Here is a 16,715-nt window from a genome sequence, read left to right on the forward strand (position 1 = left end):
GTTATATTTTCTTCCTATACCTCTAACAGATATGGTTACTCTTGCCTCGAAACTTAAATATATGCTTTTTTACAACACAAATGCGCTCACTCACTCTGTAGAAATACATCCATACACAGTGTATTCTATCCCTATGGGCATCTTTGAAATACAGAGACTGGGCCAAGGAACAACGTCTATTCACTGGAAAATGTTCATGCTACGCTACAAACCAGCACATAAAAGCATGATCAAATTGTGAGCACACACACCATGTTCCATCTATATAACACCTAAATACCACACGGGTTGTCGAACACCGCACACATGCAAAAACAAAAATAACTAAGCCACAGACGAAGCAATATATATGGTACATTGATATATACCCACATATACACCATATATATACTTGTATATAAACCCGGCCGTGTGTATGCGACCCTTGTCAGGCGTATCATCGTGCTAGTGTATTTTATATGAGAAGCTTTGCTTGAGCTGTGTAACAGTTGTGTGAACGGATCGGATCTCGTATCAATATCACAAATAAACGGTTAAAAATGAAATATATATGTAGCGAGCAGCAAAGGGATACATTACTAATTGCAGGCACGTCTATCATTTGTTTGATGTGTACAAAAACAGATAAAAAAGAATCATCAGAAAAGATACACAATAGAGAAGTGAAAGAGAAAAAAGAAATAAGAAGTACTTCTTGCATTGTGTGTGTATATATATACTAGTAATCCACATGCGATTATATAACAATTCTATATAAACGCACGCACGCACGTCGTTGTCCGCGGAACGCTGCGAACTGAATGAGACCAGCACGTCGTACATAATACACTTGTAATGGTATAAATAGAACGCACCTCCTCCTGCTTCTCCAAACCACCAAGACGCACGCAACCATCCATACCCGGGAGCGCGAGTGCGACAGCTAGCTACCTGCACCTACATACGTAGGTGTCGTCGTCGACATCCATGGGGAGCGCACCGGCCACCGTCCACGAGATGAGGCGTGCACAGCGCGCGGATGGGCCGGCCGCCGTGCTCGGCATCGGCACGGCGAACCCGCCGACGTGCATTGCCCAGGATGATTACCCCGACTACTACTTCCGCGTCACCAACAGCGAGCACCTCACCGACCTCAAGGCCAAGCTCAGCAGGATCTGCAACAACAAGAAGTCCGGCATCAGGCAGCGCTACTTGCACCTCAACCAGGAACTTCTGGCCGCCAATCCGGGCTTCATCGACCCCACGCGGCCGTCCCTGGACGAGCGCGTGGAAATCGCCTCCGCCGCCGTCCCGGAGCTGGCCGCGAAAGCAGCCTCCAAGGCCATCGCGGAGTGGGGCCGCCCGGCCACCGACATCACCCACCTCATCTTCAGCACCTACTCCGGCGCACGTGCCCCAAGCGCCGACCGCCGCCTGGCCTCCCTGCTGGGCCTCCGCCCCACGGTGTCCCGCACCATCCTCAACCTCCACGGCTGCTACGGCGGGGGGCGGTCGCTCCAGCTCGCCAAGGAGATCGCGGAGAACAACCGCGGCGCGCGCGTCCTCGTCGCCTGCTCCGAGCTCACGCTCATCGCCTTCTATGGGCCCGAGGGTGGCTGCATCGACAACATCATCGGCCAGACCCTGTTCGGCGACGGTGCCGGGGCCGTCATCGTCGGCGCCGATGCCGTCGCCCCTGTCGAGCGCCCGCTGTTCGAGATGGCGTTCGCGTCTCAGACCACGGTACCGGAGACCGAGGACGCCATCTCCATGCAGTACAGCAAATGCGGCATGGAGTACCACCTCTCCAGCCAGGTGCCCCGCCTGCTGCGGTGCAACGTGGAACGCTGCCTTGTCGACGCGTTCCGCACGCTCGGCGTCAGCGCCGCATGGAACGACCTTTTCTGGGCGATCCATCCCGGCGGTCGTGCCATCCTGGACAACATCGAGGAAGTACTCGGTCTGGAGGACGGGAAACTGGCGGCCAGTCGCCACGTGCTCAGCGAGTTTGGCAACATGAGTGGCACCACAGTGATCTTCGTGCTCGATGAGTTGCGCCGCCGTCGGGCTGCAGCGGCCAAGCAGGGCGGGGATGCGCCGGAGTGGGGAGTGATGATGGCTTTTGGACCGGGAATCACAATCGAGACCATGGTGCTCCACGCCCCTAGCAACCAGGAACTGGAGGGAAATTGACGATTCAAACATCGACCAAAAAGACTAACTTCTATATACGGAGTATAAAGCATGCATGGTATAAACCCGGTATAGAGGTTGCCCTAGTAAAATAAGCTCCTTATGGCTAATTTGTGGACCATATAAGGTGGTGTGTACAATTTGTGTTAAATGTATTTGTGCCTATACAATATAATATTGAAAGCAGAAAAGATTATCAGTTCGTCGTCACTTTCTTCTTCCCTATCGGCCCATTCCTCACTCCCACCTCTTTTCTTGAGTCCCTCAGTCTGATTCCTCTTGTTAAGAGCAAAACCTGCAGTATAGAGGTTACCCTAGCTAAAATAAGGTCAATATCTCTCAACAATGCTATCTCACTCTAGAGCACCACACAATCTCGTGCATGCTAGGAAAGAGTCCACAAGCCACCAAACCATCTAGGGTCATGGCAATATCACAGTCCGGTAGAAGGTAGAACCGGCCGTAATCACTGTCATATTACTATTGGGTCTATCCTTGAACCGATAGTGATCCTTATCTTATTGCTGCTAGTTTGATTTCTTGAACCGAGAACCAGCAGTGATGATGGGTTTCGAACCGGCAGTGATACTGAAGCTATTATATGTGTCGTGCATTTTATTAAATGATACTAGACATCAACCTTTTTGTCCTAAACCATATATATATCTTCATAGGCATATCGTGAATTAATGCTCACCAGATGTGCTATACATCAAAACTATGCACTGCAGAGAACACTACCGCCTATCGACCAATTACTTCATTCACTACCGGTGGCCATGCATCTCAACAGACAGGGGCCCGACCCATCAAATGATGTCTTTGTCAGTTCCAAGAGGCCAAACCACAGCAGCAAGAAACTCCACAACCAGGTTGCGGCCACTACTAAACCGGACAGCAAACTCAAAGGCCCTTTCACAAGCCCTCCGTCCATCACTCTTTTAAGCCACCACGTGAGTTAGCTGATTCAGAATCTCCGTCTTCATAGCAATACGATACCGATAAGCACCATTCCCATTCTCGTCTTCAAAAATACACCTCGTGGACTTGAAGTAGAACAAATCGCGATACTAGTCTTTGTAATAGAACCGTCCAATTTATAAGAGCACAAGTAAAATAGCAATCACCGAAGCGATCAAACCGTCATACTTGAGACCATATAAACCCGGTAGTCCGATGAAATCACGAAGGATCTCGAACAAACCAACATACAAACCAAGATCGTACATGATTCAACACAACCAGTCACATGTTACTACAGGTTCACAAATTGTTTTCATACATCGGAGTTTTAACGAAGTTATTAGAACCCAAATTTAAGAGTAGCAGAAGCAACATAGTTTTAAAACAACATCACGATAGTTCAAATACATAGTCAGTTCAAGATCATCTTCAACAAAAGCACATAGATGAGATGATATAGAGTGACCATGCCCTTGGTCTTACTCTCCATCAACCATAGGAGTTATGCAATGCTTGCAGTAACCATGGTACATCACGTCATCTGCTACAAATGGAAATAAACCCTGAGTACGAGAATGTACTCAGCTAGACTTACCCGTCATAAACCAAAACAATGAGACACCAAGGAGTATGCAAGGCTTTAAAGGTGGAGTTAGCTTGATAATATTTTGCATAAAAGCTTAAGTAACATAACTTAGAGATTTAGTACCTCTAGCATCAATTTGAATACCTATTCAATTAAGCATCTCTAGATTAGCACATATACTAGAGCAATCACTTGATTAAGCTAACAAGCATCAGTAACCATATCCGTTATAAGAATAATTCGAGCATCATCATAACCATCAAGTTTCAATTAGTACTTCTACGTTGCCGCTGCTCAGTCAAGTTCTCACTATCCGGAAGAGATGGCGATTCGAATCGATTCCTACCTAGCTGGGAATTTATTCCTAAGACAAACTGAGGCACACCCCACGAAGGTAGCCTCAGGTCACCTTTAGTACAATTCAGGACTAACTCGCGGGTCCAATCAGCAACGCACCCTTAGAGATTCTACCAATCTGCCAGGTACATGGCTGGCGGTGATGGCGCGTGCGGCAGCACGAACTGGTGGCGAGGTCGCCGTCTCGGTGCAACCTGCGCAGTAGAGGTAAAAGAATGGAGCCGATGAGCATCACAGAGTTGTAGTGGAGCTAAAACAATAAACGGGATGACGAGAGGAGCTTCGGAACGAGCAGGCCACAACGAGGTGCCCATGGCGGCCATGGTGGCACGCCCGCGGCGGCAACCGGCGCCGAAGGCGATTGCGGCAGTGAGAGGTGACTATAGTGGTTTGAGGAGGAGTGCAAGAACTAAGCGAAGTTGGGAGCGCGGGCAATTGGGCGAAGATGGAACAACGGCGATGAATTTCGTCGTCGAGCGGCGCGGTGGTGCTCCAGTGGAGAAGAGGGAAAGAGAGGAGCTTGGGCGGCACGAACTTAAGACTTGCTCACCTACAGTTCGAGAAGGCAGAGAGCATGGCCTGGCCACCTATGCGGTGTGTCCCTGCAGCCACCGCCCGCTGCAGCAGCCCGCGCGCCCCTCCAGCCTGCCGCCCGCCACAGCAGCGTGCCCCTCCGACTGTCGCGTGCCTACGCTGCACGCGACCACGGCCGGCGCCGCCCGCATGAGAGCCGCGCAAGAGCCACCGCCCGCTGTGTTCTGTATGTGCCTAGTACCTAGGGATGAAAATGGATCGGATACGGACGGATATCACCGATATTACATTTGTTTTCATATTTCTGTCTGGATTCGGATTCGAATACGGATAGTGTCAACTATGTCGGATAGGATACGATTGGATATCGACATCATAAATATGCTATTTGAGTATTCGCATACGGATACGGTATCGGATGTTGGATATCCGGACTCGGATACGGACAGATCTCAACCCCTCTAAATGCATTCGGTTTCGAATACGGTCAGAAAATATCCGTACTGTTTTCATCTCTGCTAGTACCTCCCTCTGCCCGTTAGCACGTGCAAACGACTAAGTCCATAGGCCAAGTACTACAGACGCGCATATAGAACTGACGTCTTCCACTAATTATAGACGTGTAAAGAGGAGGACGCGTCTGCTCCAAGTAAGAACACTAGAGACGCATGTTGGAAACACACATCTGTAACAACATAAGCGTCAACAATTTGAGATCTTACTACATACACGAGTCTGTAGGTGAACATGCGTCTGTAATATACTACACAGATACATACGCAAGTTACGTACGCACGTCCGTAAGGTGTGATCCTGTTATCCGAGACTCAGAAATCATAACACGGGTCTGTTATAATTGATGCAGCTACAGACGCGGTTTACAAAAGCGCGTCTGTAGCTTTAGCACAGACGCGTTTTCCAAACACGCGTCTGTAGTAAGTTTATTACAGACGCGTGTTGACCTCGCCAGACCGGCAACCCCCACCGGCGACTTACGATATACGCGCGTCAGGAAGGCGCGTCTGTGGACTCGTACTGCAGACGCGCTTTAGTGCTGGCATCTGTAGGTGACATGGTGGATATGTGGCTTTTTTACATAGTGGCACACAAGTAAAAACAAATAAAAAAGCCACAGACGACGCAATATATATATGGTACATTGATATATATACCCACATATACACCATATATATACTTGTATATAAACCTGGCCGTGTGTATGCGACAAACAGGTGTGTATCATCCTTGTGTATTTTATATGAGAAGCTTTGCTTGAGTTGTGTAACAGTTGTGTGAACGGATCGGATCTCATCTCAATATCACAAATAACAGCTGTGTACTATTTGTTTTATGTGTACAAAAACAAGCAAAACGGATTTGTTTTATGTGTACAAAAACAAGCAAAACGGATCAAAAAGAATCATCAGAAAAGATACACAATAGAAGTGAAAAAAAAGAAAGAAGGGGCACTACTGTAGGGGCGGTTCAATCTAGAACCGCCCCTACAGTACGTTTTTCCGCAAAAAAAAATTTAAATTTACAATTCAAAATCGCGTTGCCCAACGTCCCACGACCAACGTTCCGAACTGCGTTCGCGTTGCCGAACGCCCCGCGACCAACATTCCAAACCGTGTTCGCGTTGCCGAACGCCCCGCGACCAGCGTTCCGAACAGCGTTTGCGTTGCCGAACGCCCCGCGACCGCGACTACAAGCACAAGAGTATTCTATAAACTACAATTACAAGTCTAATTCACAAGAATATATACAATCCATAGGTATTTGTAGGGGCGGTTCAATCTAGAACCGCCCCTACAGTACGTTTTCCCGCAAAAAAATTCAAATTTACAATTCAAAATCGCGTTGCCCAACGTCCCACGACCAACGTTCCGAACCGCGTTCGCGTTGCCGAACGCCCCGCGACCAACATTCCAAACCGCGTTCGCGTTGCCGAACGCCCCGCGACCAGCGTTCCGAACAGCGTTCGCGTTGCCGAACGCCCCGCGACCGCGACTACAAGCACAAGAGTATTCTATAAACTACAATTACAAGTCTAATTCACAAAAATATATACAATCCATCATTAAATATATAAATTCCATACACATTGTTATCAACGTCCTAGAGCTAGCCTTTCAGTCTCACGAAGGTGTTGGTACTGAGGATTTGTACCTAACTCAGACTCTCGGTTATGGTAGGCGCCTCTGACGTGTACAATCTAGTCCAATATGAAGTTGCAAAGGTCGACGACGAGCTCTAAGAGTTGGTCATCCTTGTATGAGTCTCTTTTCATTCCTTTCTCTTCTCTCCACTACAAGAGAACAAGTTTCGGTTTAGTATTTCATACCATTTACGAAATTTTTATCCTATGGGTGAAGAGGTTCAAACTTACCATTAAGGGGTGTCTCATGTAGGCACCGGTGTTACTCATTATAGAACATATATAGTATCCACAATGTACACTTCCAGGCTTCTGCTTGGGGCACTATGTGTTTTGCATATGAAAATGTTAAGTAATGCTTTTAACAGCCATGTAATGGAGTACTAAAGAAGTAAGTTACACTTACCGCACATAGTGTTTTTATAGCCAGCTTTTCCTTCCTTGCTGGATCATGCCTTCCATGATGATTAGTGACATAGAACCTAAATGCCCTGTTCGAATTATTTTAGCAAATACAACTTGTCGGTATCCAAAAGTGAACGTTACAAGTATGTATACAAACATATAAGCTAATGAGGATTGTCGATATATATACGTCTTGAGAATCGATATGAAGTCTTTGTATGTCACCGTGTCCTTATCTAATGAATCAAAGACCCATGTCATGCTCCTCCCGGCATCGACGGCTATACAAATCCAGTGGTTGCTGCATGGATTTAATCATAGAACTAGATAAGCTCTTTTGCATCGAATAAAATATATCGAACAAAGCTTTAAGTATAGAGTTGAGCTTACTCGAAGTTGTATGGTAGCCATATAGTAGAGTGTTGTTGGAGATTTTTGAAAGCCAGGGCAATGTATGCCGCAACCTTAAGGGACTCTTCCCTTAGTTTTGCCGTACGGATGTGCTCTTTCTCCCGAAGAGTCTTTGCAGCAGTTAGCTCTTTGGCATCAAGTGTCCACCGTTTAGGGTAATTGAGATTTGTTTGGGCTATAGCTTGAGGGTCTACATCCTGGCTTTCACACTTGGCATTTGTTTGACAATGTGCACTTGCATTCTACAAATCACGGCGTGGGTTAGTTACAACAAAATTCAAAGATTACATTCATATCATATCGGGAGGACAAGGACTTATAGGCACCACATGCGAATTAGATTCATCTCCATTTCTCCCAGGTGAAAGCATGTTTGCATGTCATTGAAGTCAAAGACAATTTTCTCGGCTGGGCTTCCAAATGTGCCTGTGGGGAAGCATGCTTGTATGATATTTATGCTCGTTGGGAGAACACGCAAGTACCAATCATGGAACCTTCTCATTCCAAGTGGTAGGCGCTGGATGTCCTAGTTTGGTAGAAAGGGCTTGCCTCTTTCATATGTTTTCGAGCAATCCTTTGACCATTTGATGGCATCAACATTTGGATACTGCTTTGCAATTTGGTGGAGTTTGCTAGTGATGGCCTCCTCAGAACCCTGTGATGGGACTTTTTTAACTTGGTTCTCAGGCTTGAACTAGTCATGGGAATACCACTTGGACACCGACGAGACGTCTTTGATGCTTCTTTTGAAGTTTCCATTCAGGCACGTCCTCATCTTGTTGTGTTGCAGCTTCTTCAGGAGGCACTCGTTGTTCATGTATCGGCTGTGCTTATTGAGAAGACTGTGGTATCTCATGATGCACTTGCTCGGTACGAGCTGGAGAAGGCTGTGGCATCTCATCAGGCACATGCTCGCTAGGAGGCGGGGAAGAATGTGGCATCTCAGGAATGTGGGGGTCACGAGACGGTGAAAATATCTCCTCAACCTCAACAACTCACTCCAAATTTGGGAGAGGGGGAGGCAGCGAAGAAGCAGTCAATATAATGTTCCGTTTGTGCCAGAGGATCAACTGCCCCATAACTTCTTCGAGTAACACTAGCCCCTCGGGAGTTGCATAGTCTATCCTCCACTGCATGAACTCGGGCTTCACTGTATACACCTCGACCCTAGTGTAGTCCGGATGTATCTTATTATTGTGGTGTAAGCCACCGGGAGGATGGGCCACACCCGTTGCCACCTCCATCACAGTGTTCTACCAGCCACTGAGAAACACCAAGGTGCAACTAGTTGGTTCCCGTATGCGATCGACTAGGGTTGTGGCTGCAGTGGAACCTTGGCTGCTAGGAACTTTCGGAGGGCTGCCAACTAATACTAGTTCTTCCGACGACGTCTCTAATATCCGTGGCTCCGTAGATAGTCCTTGCTCCTCCAGCGCCTTCGCAACTAGAGCCTTCACTTGGAGCTCAAGACTAGTCTCCTAGTCTCGGCCATATTTCTTGTACATGTGCCTGTCCTATTCGAATCCTTGCTTCCAGGTCATCCTTTTCCCTAGCCCCCTAGTGTGGCCTGTGTGCTCCTTGTTTCCTAAGCCAAGGCTAAGATCGTCCCTCTCTCTGGAAGGATTGAATGAGCCCTTCTCCTTGTCTTCAGCATATTTCAGTATCCTTGATACCGCCTCTTGGGTCTCTGGCTTATCAAACTTAAGATTACTACCAGATGATTTTGTACTCCTCGCATATATCCAGTTCCTTGAGCGTACCTTCAAATTAGTCACATCGATATTCCCAGCAGCCGTAGCCTCTTTGTCCATCTTCCTAAACTGCTCTTCCTTGGCATAGTAGCCACCGAGGCCTAGATGACAGTGGTGTTTGTTACTCTTCGCCAGCTCAGTGTTACGGGCACTGAGCTCCAATGCCTCCAGTGAAGTCTTCTAAGCCACGAGCTCCTCCCATTGCCGAACTCGTTGAAGGGAGTTAATCCCTTTTGGATATACTTCGTGTTCAGCTCCAACCTCCAACGTCGGAATGACTCTCCCATCATCCTGATAGCATTTTTTTTACCAATTCGTGCTTACCCTCTGGAAATATAAAATTGACCTTCAGCTGCCTATCCCATAGTGCATTATTTGTGTTCTCTGGTACCTCTTTCCAGTTAGGGATTGCTGAGTTCAATTTATCTCTTATTAGGGCCCCGATCGCATTACGAAATTTTCTTCTTAATTCCTTCGGCTCAAGGATCTCCCCTGCTAGCCCGACCTCCGTTATCACATAGCATGCCTTATCTGGATATAGATTTCCTTTTCTATCCCCTCATTTCCTCTTAGGCTTCGTAGTCGTGGTTATGTCTTGAGTTTGTGGAGCAGAGGCATCGTGATCCGTCTCTGTGGCTGTTGCCTCTGCTCTCCTTTCCTCTACTCCGTCTTGTCCAGCGAGATGTCATGGACGTCGATGTTGTCTTTTCCAAGTTTCAGGAGGGACCTGTATATACGATAGGTCAAAGTGTTAGCGGAGGTAACACAGCCAAAGCTTGAGCAAAATTTACAAGCTAAGGCTTTTTCCCTACCTCCTCGTTTGGGTCAAAATCCTTGTCTAAATCTTCCTCCATTGGCCTCCTTCTGGCTTCACGTGGGAAAGGATCCTCGGGACTTTCATATCCCTCTTCTGAGTCATCATCATCATCATCCTCTTCTTCTTCGCCTTCAGTAGCCTCTCCTGCTCTTCCTTCTGCTCCCTCTTCCTCCTCTTCACACTGCTCCTAAGTAAGCATCACTTCTAGATCCTTTTCTAATTCGTTATCGAACTGCTCCTGAGTTAGCTGGTCCTCTAGTGCTTGCTCCTCATTGGTTGGGTGCTCATCATGCTCGGGGCATCGGGCTACACTGTCTGGTGTCTGTGACATTATTTCGCGCTTTGTTCTAATAGATGCAAGAAAGTGTGCTTTAGGTACGCGAGAAGGTATAAAAAATCAAAAAGGGCTATAAACCAAAGTAGTCCTATAAAACAACAATATATCAAAAAAAGAGTAGTAGCAGTGGTAGAGGCCTCAGAAACATGTCAATCGTCATCTGATCTTGAACTTGGAGCATCAAGGCATCATAATAGAGAAGGGAGGAGAAAGTAATGTAGGGGCGGCTGCTAATGATGCCAAGTTCCTCACAAGTTCTTGATCATCATCTCATATTCCATATAATGTATGGACTTGGATAATTTCATCATTGGCAAAACAAAGGAGAGGAGAGGAGAGGGGAGATTTGGCAAAAAAAACCAATAGCTGCTTAACAAACAAAGTGCAGCAGCTGATGGCAAAAGACAGGACAACAAGTCCTGGGCGAGTCCTAGGAGATTTGGCAAAAAAAGCAACAACAGCCAACAGTTAGTAGCTAGAAGTAGCCACTTAGGAGTAGTAAGTAGAAAGTAGTTGAGTAGAGTAAGTGTAGCAGTAGAGTGGTAGTAGTAGAGTAAGAGCAGCAGCCACTTAGGAGTAGTAGTAGGAGCATCACTGAAAGAAGAGCAGCAGTAGGAGTAGCAAGTACAGGGAGGAGTAATAGGAGTAGTAAGAGGAGGAGTAGTAGGAGGAGGAGTAGTAGTAGTAGGAGTGGTAGGAGTAGTAGTAGTAGTAGCAGCAACAACAACCACTACACACCAGCAGTATATAAGCAAAAAAAACAGAGAAGGAGTAGTAGTAGGAGCAGTAGGAGTACTAGTAGGAGTAGTGGTAGGAGTAGGAGTAGTAGTAGTAGCAACAGCCACTACACACCAGCAATATATAAGCAAAAAAATAGAGAAGTAGTGGTAGTAGTAGAGTAAGAGCAGCAGCCACTTAGGAGTAGCAAGTAGTAGTAGTAAGTAGAAAGTAGTAGAGTAGAGTAAGTGTAGCAGTAGAGTGGTAGTAGTAGAGTAAGAGCAGCAACCACTTAGCAGTAGAATGGTAGTAGTAGGTGCTATAATGACAGATTATATATATAAAAAAGAGTAGTAGCAGTGGTAGAGGCCTCAGAAACATGTCAGTCATCATCTGATCTTGAACTTGGAGCATCAAGGCATCATAACAGAGAAGAGAGAAGGTAATGTAGGGGTGGCTGCTAATGATGCCAAGTTCCTCACAAGTTCTTGATCATCAGCTCATATTCCATATAATGTATGGACTTGGACAATTTCATCATCGGCAAAACAAAGGAGAGGAGAGGAGATGGGAGATTTGGCAAAAAAAACCAACAACTACTTAGCAAACAAAGTGCAGCAGCTGATGGCAAAAGATAGGACAACAAGTTAGTAGCTAGAAGTAGCCACTTAGGAGTCCTGGGAGATTTGGCAAAAAAAGCAACAGCAGCCAATAGTTAGTAGCTAGAAGTAGCCACTTAGGAGTAGTAAGTAGAAAGTAGTTGAGTAGAGTAAGTGTAGCAATAGAGTGGTAGTAGTAGAGTAAGAGCAGCAGCCACTTAGGAGTAGTAGTAGGAGCATCACTGAAAGAAGAGCAGCAGTAGGAGTAGCAAGTACTGGGAGGAGTAATAGGAGTAGTAAGAGGAGGAGTAGTAGGAGTAGTAAGAGGAGGAGGAGTAGGAGGAGTAGTAGTAGTAGGAGGAGCGGTAGGAGTAGTAGTAGTAGTAGTAGTAGTAGCAGCAGCTAGGGATGAAAACGGATCGGATACGGACGGATATCACCGATATTACATTTGTTTTCATATTTCTGTCCGGATTCGGATTCGAATACGGATAGTGTCAACTATGTCGGATAGGATACGATTGGATATCGACATCATAAATATGTGATTTGAGTATTCGGATACGGATACGGTATCGGATGTTGGATATCCGAACTCGGATACGGACAGATCTCAACCCCTCTAAACGGATTCGGTTTCGAATACGATCGGAAAATATCCGTACCGTTTTCATCCCTAGCAGCAGCAGCAGCCACTACACACCAGTAGTATATAAGCAAAAAAATAGAGAAGGAGTAGTAGTAGGAGCAGGAGGAGTACTAGTAGGAGTAGTAGTAGTAATTAAGTAGTAGTAGTAGTAGTAGCAGCAGCAGCAACAGCCACTACACACCAGCAGTATATAAGCAAAAAAAACAGAGGAGTGGTAGTAGTAGAGTAAGAGCAGCAGCCACTTAGGAGTAGCTAGTAGTAGTAGTAAGTAGAAAGTAGTAGAGTGTAGTAAGTGTGGCAGTATAGTGGTAGTAGTGGAGTAAGAGCAGCAGCCACTTAGGAGTAGTAGTAGGAGCATCACTGAAAGAAGAGCATCAGTAGGAGTAGCAAGTACAGGGAGGAGTAATAGGAGTAGTAAGAGGAGGAGTAGTAGGAGTAGTAAGAGGAGGAGGAGTAGGAGGAGTAGTAGTAGGAGGAGGAGTGGTAGGAGTAGTAGTAGTAGTAGTAGCAGTAGCAACAGCAGCCACTACACACCAGTAGTATATAAGCAAAAAAATAGAGAAGGAGTAGTAGTAGGAGCAGGAGGAGTACTAGTAGGAGGAGTAGTAGTAGTAGTTAAGTAGTAGTAGTAGTAGTAGTAGCAGCAGCAACAGCCACTACACACCAGCAGTATATAAGCAAAAAAAACAGAGGAGTGGTAGTAGTAGAGTAAGAGCAGCAGCCACTTAGGAGTAGCTAGTAGTAGTAGTAAGTAGAAAGTAGTAGAGTAGAGTAAGTGTAGTAGTATAGTGGTAGTAGTGGAGTAAGAGCAGCAGCCACTTAGGAGTAGTAGTAGGAGCATCACTGAAAGAAGAGCATCAGTAGGAGTAGCAAGTACAGGGAGGAGGAGTAATAGGAGTAGTAAGAGGAGGAGTAGTAGGAGTAGTAGGAGTAGTAAAAGGAGGAGTACTAGGAGGAGGAGTAGTAGTAGGAGGAGTGGTAGGAGTAGGAGTAGTAGTAGTAGTAGTAGCAGCAGCAGCAGCCACTACACACCAGCAGTATATAAGAAAAAAACAGAGGAGTAGTAGTAGGAGCAGGAGTAGTAGTAGTAGGAGTAGTGGTAGGAGTAGGAGTAGTAGTAGTAGTAGCAATAGCCACTACACACCAGCAATATATAAGCAAAAAACAAAGAAGGAGTGGTAGTAGTAGAGTAAGAGTAGAAGCCACTTAGGAGTAGCAAGTAGTAGTAGTAAGTAGAAAGTAGTAGAGTAGAGTAAGTGTAGCAGTAGAGTGGTAGTAGTAGAGTAAGAGCAGCAGCCACTTAGGAGTAGCAAGTAGTAGTAGTAAGTAGAAAGTAGTAGAGTAGAGTAAGTGTAGCAGTAGAGTGGTAGTAGTGGAGTAAGGGGAGCAGCCACTTAGGAGTAGTAGTAGGAGCATCACTGAAAGAAGAGCAGCAGTAGGAGTAGCAAGTACAGGGAGGAGGAGTAATAGGAGTAGTAAGAGGAGTAGTAGGAGTAGTAAGAGGAGTAGTAGTAGGAGTGGTAGGAGTAGTAGTAGTAGTAGTAGTAGCAGCAGCAGCAGCCACTACACACCAGCAGTATATAAGCAAAAAAAAACAGAGAAGGAGTAGTAGTAGGAGCAGTAGGAGTAGTGGTAGGAGTAGGAGTAGTAGTAGCAACAGCCACTACACACCAGCAATATATAAGCAAAAAACAGAGAAGGAGTGGCAGTAGTAGAGTAAGAGCAGCAGCCACTTAGGAGTAGCAAGTAGTAGTAGTAAGTAGAAAGTAGTAGAGTAGAGTAAGTGTAGCAGTAGAGTGGTAGTGGTAGAGTAAGAGCAGCAGCCACTTAGCAGTAGAGTGGTAGTAGTAGGTTCTATAATGACAGATTATATAGCACTTTAGCAGAGTTCAGAGACTAGTCACAACAGAACCTCCACTAAAACATCAAATGGCTTAAGGAACCGACACCTAAATCACAAAACACTTAGCACGGCTCGGAAGTCGACTGGACGGTGGAGACAGCACGCGTCCATAGAGCCGACCAGCTCTGTGGACAGCATATATGTCCACAATATCAAATAATGAAGCAGTAAGTAATACATGTGCTAAAATTAAGATCATTTAAGATCATTTATGGTCCCAAAATTATGTTTGAAGTTCTCATATTTTGAAATTCAATTTTTTAAATTGTCAAAATGATATTTATTGATTAGTTAACCATGCTTAGAAAAAGAATTTAACGCATCATTTTCTCTAGATTCTCAACTGTACTCTTGGAATATTGTTGGAATAGATTGGAAATATCCAGAAGCTTATGCATGGAGACCTCATCGTCATCGATGGATATGTGTCCTGGGACGTGGCAAAATTTGAAGCATTTCGACGAAGATGAGACTAAAAGAATTACTAACAACTAAAGTACTTGTATTGGAGAAGGTGGCTTTGGGAAAGTCTACAAAGGGGACCTTCTGGACGAATACAATCAAGTTGCAGTGAAGGAATATATTCGTAAAGACTTAAGAGAAGAGTTCATGGAAGAAGTAAGGATTCATAGTAAAATGAAGCACAAGAACATAGTGAAGCTCGTAGGTTATTGTACTAGTGACAGTAATCTAACGCTGAAACTAGCAAATGAAACTAGCAAATGAATGCCTCAGATGGGATATAAATGAACGTCTTAAAATGACTGAGGATAATACAGCTGTGGTGGTGTGGAAATTTCTTTATGAAGACTAAGAAAATGCATTCATCAATGGAGGCATCATCTTGTCTCAAATTGTTCACAAGAATATTATTAGACTTTTGGGTTGTTGCTTGGAAGCTGAAAGTCTGATATTGATATATGAGTATGCTAATAAAGGTACCCTCATGGACATTTTAGGCAGCCAGGAAGATTTTCCCCTAGACAAACATATTGGGATTGCAATTAAGACTACAGAAGCATTATAGTACCTCCATTCATCAACTACTGGTATCATCGGACATGGTAATGTTGCAGCATCTACTATACTTCTAGACAATAACTTTTTGCCAAAGCTCGCAGATTTTTTAGGGGCATGCAAGCTTATCACGGAGACCAACAATGAAGGAAGTAGCAGAACAACTTCACAAGATTAGAAGATCTTGGAAGGGGTGCACAGCAAAGGTGGCTACACTAGAATCAAACAAGCACTTGAAATCAATTGAGAAGCAGGAAAGAGTGGATATGAACTCACATTGGGCCTGGGTTGCCTGGGCCTGGACCGGCGCAGTGCCTGTAGTTGGCTGGCGTTGGCCACCCCGAGCATGGCTGACTCGTAGGTGCCGATGTTCCCGACGATCCTCTTGGTCGACTACAGGTACACGTACGCCTCCACGAAGGCTAGTCGGATGGTGGCTCCCACTACCTGGAGTGGAACAGGAAGCCGAGCTCGGCGGGGCGGGTGCGGAGATGGGGCCGCCGCCAGCTGGTCAGAAACCCTAGGTCAGGGAGGAGGGGGTGCCACCACAGGCCGGTCAGAAACCCTAGGTCGGGGAGGAAGGGGCGCGCAGGTGCGGGGGGGAGGGGAGATAGCCTGACGGTGTCGGAGAAGAAGAGAGTGCCCAACAGGCAACTCCCATGTGCGGCCTTGAATATATAGTCGGGATTATTTGTAGGGGCGGTTCCTGATGCAACCGCCCCTACAAATAGTTTCTATTTTTTAAATAATAAATTCTATATTTTTATATCATAAAAACACAAAATAATATAAAAAAATTATGTATATGCACAAATATAATATTTTGTATTATTCTATATATGAAGAAATATATATATATATAAACAATTGTGGTCAAAACAATATAGAAAACAAAAAAAAACAAAAATTAAAAATTTGAATTTTAAAACTTCGACTACAATTTTATCACATTAAATGAAATGAAATGAAAATATTATAAACATAAAAGTTGTATAACTCATCAACATGTACAACTTTTATTTTGGTCATCTTGTCATGTGACTTTGTTTGTACGATTCAAATTTTGAAATTCAAACAATTTCAAATTGAAACAATATTTTGAAAGAGTAAATGATTTCATATGAAAAACTCATGAATACCAAAGTTGTAGAACTCATCAATATGTACAACTTTTATTTTGATCATATTTTCTTTTGACCAAATTTGAACAGTTGAAATTTTGAATTTCACTAAATGGCAACTTCAAACAAGATTTTGAAACCTTAAATGATTTGAACAATAAAAGTCATGAATATAAAAGTTGTTGAACTCCTCACTATCTACAACTTTTATTTTGGTC

General features: G+C 45.0%; 1 protein-coding gene across 1 annotated transcript; it reads left to right on the forward strand.

Annotated features, from left to right (window-relative positions):
* The first annotated feature begins 718 nt into the window (after positions 1–718).
* Positions 719–2,172, forward strand: LOC136485264 (bisdemethoxycurcumin synthase-like). The gene has a single exon (XM_066482181.1). The coding sequence runs from the start codon at positions 967–969 to the stop codon at positions 2,170–2,172; it is 1,206 nt and encodes a 401-aa protein (XP_066338278.1). The 5' UTR covers positions 719–966.
* The last annotated feature ends 14,543 nt before the right edge of the window (positions 2,173–16,715 follow it).

Source organism: Miscanthus floridulus, chromosome 10 (assembly GCF_019320115.1).
Source record: "Miscanthus floridulus cultivar M001 chromosome 10, ASM1932011v1, whole genome shotgun sequence".
Classification (NCBI taxonomy): Eukaryota; Viridiplantae; Streptophyta; class Magnoliopsida; order Poales; family Poaceae; genus Miscanthus; species Miscanthus floridulus.